Source organism: Nanorana parkeri, unplaced genomic scaffold (assembly GCF_000935625.1).
Source record: "Nanorana parkeri isolate BGI_ZX_2015 unplaced genomic scaffold, ASM93562v1 scaffold1305, whole genome shotgun sequence".
NCBI classification, from domain to species: domain Eukaryota; kingdom Metazoa; phylum Chordata; class Amphibia; order Anura; family Dicroglossidae; genus Nanorana; species Nanorana parkeri.
This window is the reverse complement of record NW_017307573.1, coordinates 34,548-42,297: the sequence shown is the minus strand read 5'-3', so window position 1 is coordinate 42,297 and position 7,750 is coordinate 34,548. Positions and strand designations below refer to the sequence as shown.

General features: G+C 38.8%; 1 protein-coding gene across 1 annotated transcript in view; it reads right to left on the bottom strand.

The window, feature by feature from the left end:
• Window positions 1-917: 917 nt before the first annotated feature.
• SUCNR1 (succinate receptor 1) overlaps window positions 918-7,750 on the bottom strand; it is a 10,933-nt gene continuing 4,100 nt past the window's right edge. Inside the window, exon 2 of the mRNA XM_018569215.1 lies at window positions 918-1,959. Within this exon, the coding sequence (XP_018424717.1) occupies window positions 979-1,959 (981 nt within the window). The 3' untranslated portion in view covers window positions 918-978. The remainder of the gene's footprint in view (window positions 1,960-7,750) is intronic.

Here is a 7,750-nt window from a genome sequence, read left to right as displayed (position 1 = left end):
CATACTCACAAAAGTCGTGTTTAAAAAGCATGAAACGATAAAAGCATGAGAGACTTAACCCGCCGGCTAGTCTTCCTCCCTGATGGTTAACGTTTCCGAGGTCACGCCACCTTCGTCAGAACCAATGATTTGGTTCTGACTAACCAAATCATTGGTTCTGAAATTGGTTCTGACGAAGGAGGCGTGACCTCGGAAACGTTAACCATCAGGGAGGAAGACTAGCCAGCGGGTTAAGTCTCTCATGCATTTATCGTTTCATGCTTTTTAAACTCGACTTTTGTGAGTATGTTTGCATCTGTTTAAATTTACTTTATTAAAAAGGTTTTACGCGATGGAGGCGCTCTCTGTGTTTTGTTTTACTCAGGTTTGTATGAATTAATGCTAATCTTTAAATTATAGGTAAAATATAATTGCTATAGTTTACTATACAAATGAACATACATGCCCATAAATGCTTTGGAGTACAAAAACCTCATAGTACAGGGAAAGCATGCAAGGAAGCCAAGACACCATTTTCTTTCAGTTTTCTTCTCTACTACCGTGCTTTTATATATACATGAAATAATGTTTATATGCATGTTATAAGTGTAGCCAAGGTTGCATTGTCAGTGTTGATAATAATACCCAATTAACAGAGTTGGTCCTTTTGACATAAAACATTAAAACTTTAATGCAAGCTTTAGCCCTCATAGGTATTCCTTCAAATGCAAAAAGCCATAGCCATTTTCAAATGTAATAAAACACTATGCCAATGCAATTGCTGTTTAGAAATTATTGAGACAAAAATATAAATTGAGACAAAAATACTTTCAATAGGTACTATACTAAACATATAATCTATATGTTTAAATAATATTTCAAATTTTAGGGATACAAAACAGCTTTTAACACAAATACTTAGCACAATAGAGTTCCATTGAACAGAAAAATACTGAAAATGACTCATAATACTATACACACTATGTACAAAACCTATTGCTAGGAGTCAGTGCTATAGTCTCTCGATTCCTGATGACTGGAGCTGAATTTATAGACACATTGACATTTCATTACCCGAAGCATGTGCCGAACCCTAGCCAATAACATTTCTCTAAAATTATCTCCCATAAGAAAATAGAACACAGGGTTTATTACGCTATTTAGAAATGCAATAGGTCGTGTGATGATATAAATAGAATTGATGGTGATCATTGCCTCATCACTCAGCTTCCATTTGTTTATACGCGAGGCGATCCTTACATTTCTCATGATGTGATATGGGGTAAAAAGGATAAAAAACACAATCACGGCTACAGCCACTAAAGTCAGAGGTTTCTCGATAGAGAAGGATGTTGTAAGCTGCTGATTCCTGTTCCTGAGGAATGAAACCATTTTCATGTAGAACAAACACATGGTACAGAGAGGTATGAGGAAGCCTGTGACACTAAGACAAGCACTGTAGATGAGACTGGACGAGGCCATCCCAGAACTCCCATAGCTGAGGCACTGACTGTTATTACCCAGTTCTATGAAGAACAGAATTGGGGCAATTTCTAACATAACCACAATCCAAATGCCAATAGATATGGTGACTGCCATAAGTTTCTTCTGCATTATGTGGTCTTTAAAAGGGAACTTGATAAGCAGGTACCGATCAATACTGATGAAGGTCAGGAAGAGGATGCTGGTGTACAGGTTGGCATGAAGTAGATATCGGTTGCTGTAGCACAAGGACTCATTAAAGATCCATCGTCCGCTGGCATAACTTTCAATCAGTAATGGTAGTGTGCAGAGGAAGGCGAAGTCTGACAAACACAAATTAAAGAGGTAGATGCTTCCGCTGGTCCATTTCTTCATGCAAAATATATAGCCAAACATTACTATGCCATTTCCCAAAATGCCGAATATAAACTCTAGTGAGTACACAGTTGATAAATAGTATTGCTCAAGGAGACAGTCAACTGATGAACAGTTCAGACTCTAGAAATAAGTGACAGTTATAAAATTATTAGAACGTTAATATTGGACTATTTGAAACACAGTTTGGACATGTTTATCTGCTGTCAGTCAGAGATTTGTCAATGCCTTTGTATGCTTAAAAGCAATCATTAAAAAAAAGCTCATATGATAACTGCTTACACTGGGAGCTAGCCAAGAGAATGTGATCAGGAGGGGGAATCAGTTTTTCTCATTTGGCTGATAATTGGTGAATCAATCATTCCTAATAATAACAGGTATCATGATTTTGGCCAAATTTTGCTCTTTTTATTAAACTGATAGTTTATATAAATAGTGACTATTGATGCAATATATTATTTTAGTAATTGAAAGAGGAGGGAGGAAGGAGGATCGGGGAGTAGGGAGGTGGCTTGTCTTGCCTTTAAACAACAAGGAGCAGCATCCATTGTAAGTGATTCAATCAGAATTTGAAAAAGTTCATTTTGATTGTAAATATTACTTTAACATGTAATAATTTACTGCTTAAATACTGTAAAAATAAGATTATATTTGCAGTCATGTGACAATCACTGTCTCGTCTTCCTTGTCTCCGGGAGCGGTCTGTAGGCAGGCTTCAACAGTGCTCAACAAATCAGAAATGTATAATGTGTGACAGCCATTCAATGCAGCCTACTGCAGGCTACTAGGAACAACCCAGAGAGCTCTGGAAATCCTTTGTTATGGGTGTTTTCTAATTTAAATGTCTATTTATATAACAAAGATTTTATGTGAGTTTGTTACCCATATTTAGATTAATGTAAAACTGACTGAAAACCAATGTAGCGTCCCTTAAACTAGCCTTTGTCTGTAGCTGAACACCAACTAGAGAAGCTGGCTATAAATGGGTTGTTTTTTCTCATTCGGAAAACAGAAAAAAAAATTTCCCGCCAGGCCATTGTATACTGATGATTGTCTGCAGTCACTGTTCCCCCAAGAATTTTTGGACTGGCTCCCTCAACAAAAGTTGATTGAAAGCTGAAGAGAGAAAGACGAGCATCCCAAGGGAGAATCCGAGCAGTGTATGACCAGCTCTAATCTGAAACAGAGGAATTCAAATTCTTCAAAAGTCATCTTTTGAGCAGCAGCAGTTGATTGTTGTGAGGTGCTGATAGGCTATAGAATAGTATATAGACACACAGCGCTAAAATGAAGATGACCTTTATGGCAGCCATTTTGTAACAGCACATTGACAATCTAAGTCTTATTTAGCTTGTTACATCTGTTTTTGTGTTTGTATTTGGTTAGTAGTGATTTTGTTTAATAAAATCATTTATTTAATTTGATTAAAAAAAAGTATTATTTTATTATATTATTATTTGTTTTAAAACAGTTCCAGTATTCATTACCTTAAAAGTCACTACAATCCTTTTAAATACTTTCTCTAAGAATTATTATTTATGTTTTATTTATTTTATCATTTATTATACGGCATTTGAAAGGGTCAGTGAACCCCGTATTGTATTTTCCCTTAATGACTCCCTCATTATTTTCCCTAATGATACATTCTGGGTTTTGTTTAAAAAATATATATATTATTGCACAGTAATTACCTGTTGATCCTGCCAGCTCATATTACCTACTTCTTCTAATTGGCAACACTATGACAGTCTTCTGCGTTGCCGCTCATTTAGAGGGTTTAGGAAGCAGTGTGCTTCCTCTTAGCTCCCCAGTTAGCTGCCCTGCGTGACCCTAATGCACATCTTGCAGGGCAGTGACATCAACTTGATTGACATCATAGCAATTCCTTCCCTGTGCTGGGCGATCTGACCCTCATGAACATGCATTCCTGAAAATGCTCTCCCCTTGTTTTTTTGGTGGTCACATGACTGGAAAAAAAAAGTAAATCACATGAAAAAAATAAAGCAAAAAGGGAATGGAAACATTCTTTGCTTACTGTATTTGCCACATTTCGTTACAAAAACACAGTAGTCATTATAATAAAATAAATGCTTTATGCAGAGTTCATGTAGATTGACAGTAAGGTGAAGTTTATGTGGATTGACTGGTCCTGTCACACCCTGTAGCCTGGATCTGTCAGAACACTACACTGTTAGTGTACAAATCCACCTCAAGCATTTAAAGTAATAGATTACGATGACAACCCCTCCCCCCATGTCAAGGTGCTAGGTATAATCCTGGACTCTGTCCTCACCTTTCAATCCCCCATCTGATCTCTGTCCGAATCCTGCACCTTCACCTCTATAATATTTCCAAAATATGCCTCTTCCTCACCAATGAAACTGCAAAGCTACTAATCCACGCACCTTGTTACCTCTGGTCTTCCACTATTGCTACACAGGCTATCCCCCTTAAATCTATCATGAATGCTGCTGCCAGGCTCTTCCACCTTATTAACCACTCAGTGTCTGCAACCCCCCTCTCTGCCAATCCCTCCACTGACTTCTGATTGCCCAAAGAATAACATTCAAAATATTAACAACCACCTTCAAAGCCACCCACAGCTCTGCCCCAGCTAAATCTCCAACCTCATCTCAAAATGTCACCCAAACTATCCTCTCTGCTCCTCCCAAGACCTCCTGCTCTCTAGTTCCCTCATCACTTCATCTCATGCTGGCCTCCAGGACTTCTCCAGAGTTTCCTTCCACTTCTGGAACTCCCTACGCAAACCTGCCCGGCTATCTCCTTTTCTGTCTGCCTTTATATGATCCCTGAAAACTCATTCCTTTAGGGAAGCCTATCCCACCTCTACCTAACAATTGAAGTTTTTATTTTCTCAAACAACTTATTGCCACACAGCTGCCACCTTTTGTATCACTTGCCCCTCCCTTTAAGATTGTAGGCTCTCACGAGCAGGGCCTTCCTAACCATATTTTCATGAATTGTGTTATAACTGTACTGTCTTCCTTTACGTTGTGTACGTTACGTAAGTGCTGTGCAGACTGTTGGCACTTTATAAACCCTGTATAACAATAACAATAATAATAATAACAATAATATTCTGTTTTTGTTATCAAATGTGGCAATTACAGCAAACAAGCATTACTTGTATAATCTTTGATTTCTGGTTTGAATGCATTTATAACTTTTTTTAGCCACCTGACCGCCAGAATATTTCCTCCCACATATTAAACAGTGACTATTGATCACATGACCAAGGTACAATAATAAGGTATTTATAGTAATTTTATAGATGCTACATAGGGATCTGTTTGATGCTGTTATGCACTCATTAAAGCTGAACTCCAGAAACAAGCAAATATTGTCTAAATACAGGCGACGTGTATTCTTCCTTCAGTCTTGGTGTGCTTTGTGTATTTCTTCCAGATCTGTGCAGTAATCCATTTTTGCCTCTGTGCCGAACTTCCAGTAATAAAGACTGGTCACTGCTGCACTCTCTCCTTGTGCTGGGTGACTGGTCTTGTATCCACCCCTTATTGTAGTTTTCTGCAGGCAGTCTGTATTAGTGGGGTCTGCTGGGCTACTTCCACAGCTCTGGTCTCTGCACAAGATATGTACAGCACAGTAAGGTCATCACTTAATTTACAAGATAACAACTAGGTTTTCCAAAGACATTTGGTCCACACAAAGTGGATTTATATTCTTTGTGGCAATTGAGCAATATATTTAAATACTTTTTTTGTGCCTGCAGTACAGCTTTAAGTGTAACCATATGCAAATAGGTTTACATATATTTTCAATGTCATAAGCACATGTCCCTTGCCACAAAATAGGTTATCACAACACTGCACTGTAAGATAAAAAAAAAAGTTCCCTATCTGTGAGATCATAAGTTTTCTTTGGGTTCTTGCAATGCTTTCTCAAACGGCATCATGTACACATACAGAAAACACTCAAGTGAAACTCAGATGCTGATTTTTGCACTGAAATAGTTTTTTTTTCAGGCATATTGCTATGGGGGCACCTTGCAAAGAAAAAAGCAGAGGCATATGCTTCTATAAACATTGGACATAGCTACAATGTGCTTGTGTCTTTAACCCCTTGCTGTCCAACACAGCGGGCGGGCGTTTTAAAAAGTCCTTTCCCTCCACCCGCTCGTATGCATGCCCATATGGCAGCACAAGCGGGAAACCATTTAAATTGCGCACAGCAAGCTATGGCTGTTCCATACAAGCTACAGTGCTGCCTAATCATTTGTATGGTGACGGGGAGTGTGCCCCCTATGCTGCCAGCTATCCCGGGCTCCGCTGTCCTCTGTGAGAGCCCAGCACAGCAGGTTTCTGCTACTGAATTGGAGGGAGGTCAGCACACTTTTACCATCTGAACTCCTTCCGTTCACTGGACCTGTAAGTGAGGAGTATTACATCACGGTCCCTCAGAGGTACCGAGCAGAACAGAAAAATAGTTAAAAAAGTAAATAGAAAACAATTGGGCGGAGCTAGCAGTGACAGCTAGCTCCGCCCAATAGTTTTCTATTGTCCGGCGGCTCTCCTGCCGTCAAAAAGAAAGTTTTAAAAAACTCTTCCGGGCGCTCTGGGAGCCTCCCGCTCCTGGCCGCCCAGGAGAGAAACACTGCTTTTTCTCAGAAGAGAAAAAGAATATATATTTTATGCCCATTGGAATGCATTGCTAGATTCCTATTGGCTATTTCAATTTGCAATAGCCAATAGTAAACTAGCATTGTACCCGCCCTCTGCTGATGGACCTGATGGAGAACTGCAGCAGAGGGCAGGTACAATGCTAGTTTACTATTGGCTATTGCAAATTGAAATAGCCAATAGGAATCTAGCAATGCATTCCAATGGGCAATTTTTTTTTTGCCCATTTTTGCCCAATGTCAGAATAAAAAAAAAAGACACAGCAGTGTTTCTCTCCTTGGTGGCCGGAAGCGGGAGACTCCTGGAGCGCCAGGCTGCCTGTACAGCACCCCTTCGGTTCTACTGAACAGAAGGGGTCCTGGGGCGAAGCTAGCCGAAGGATCGGCCGAAGCTACGGCTAGATCCTTCACCAGCTTTGTGAATAGACCCCTAAATTGATGGGTGGTAAAGTCTTTTAAAATGTTGCCTGTGGCCAATTTTGGGTATTGCCATTTTTTGAAATTTCACAGGTGCACACAATTTGAAGGCTTGACATGTTTGGTGTCTATTTACCCAACGTGACCCCATCTTTTATATTTTACCAAAAAATTGGGTAATAATAAATGTTTTATAACTTATCATAGGAAAAACTCTTCTTTTTTTGGTATTTTTTTCTTTAAAAAATAAATAGTAAAAAATAAAATAAATAAAAAATAGTACAAAATAAAAACCCCAGCGGTGATTAAATACCAGCAAAAGAAAGCTCCATCTGTCCCAAAAAATGATATAAAATTAATTACAGTACAGCGTTGCATGACGGAATAAGGGGGGTAGCCAAGCTTGACTTTTAAAGGTCAAATCTGAATACCGCTTCAGCTGCCAAAACCTGCTCATTTTGACAATTGATTTTCACTAAATCATGATATGTGTTTATTTATTTATTATCATATGATCGGTTAGAATTGACCAGGTTTGAGAAAGGTTTACTTCCTTGGATAGTACAGGTGGCACTAGGAGGATGTGTATGAGCAAATATAATAAATGGCCAATTTCATATTTACTGTATTTACTGTAGCAAGGGAGGGGTTTCCTAGGTGTGGTATAGAACATTGCTCAGGTAACCCATACAAAGTACCTTTTTGTGCTTTGAAAAAAAGAGTTTAATTTCTACTTGTTAATGCCAATTTCCTCCATGCATACCAGCTTATTCCCACAGTTCAAAAGGAAGCTGGTGTGAACATTTGTTGTATTATAAACCTGTAAGCCTGGAGGAGGAT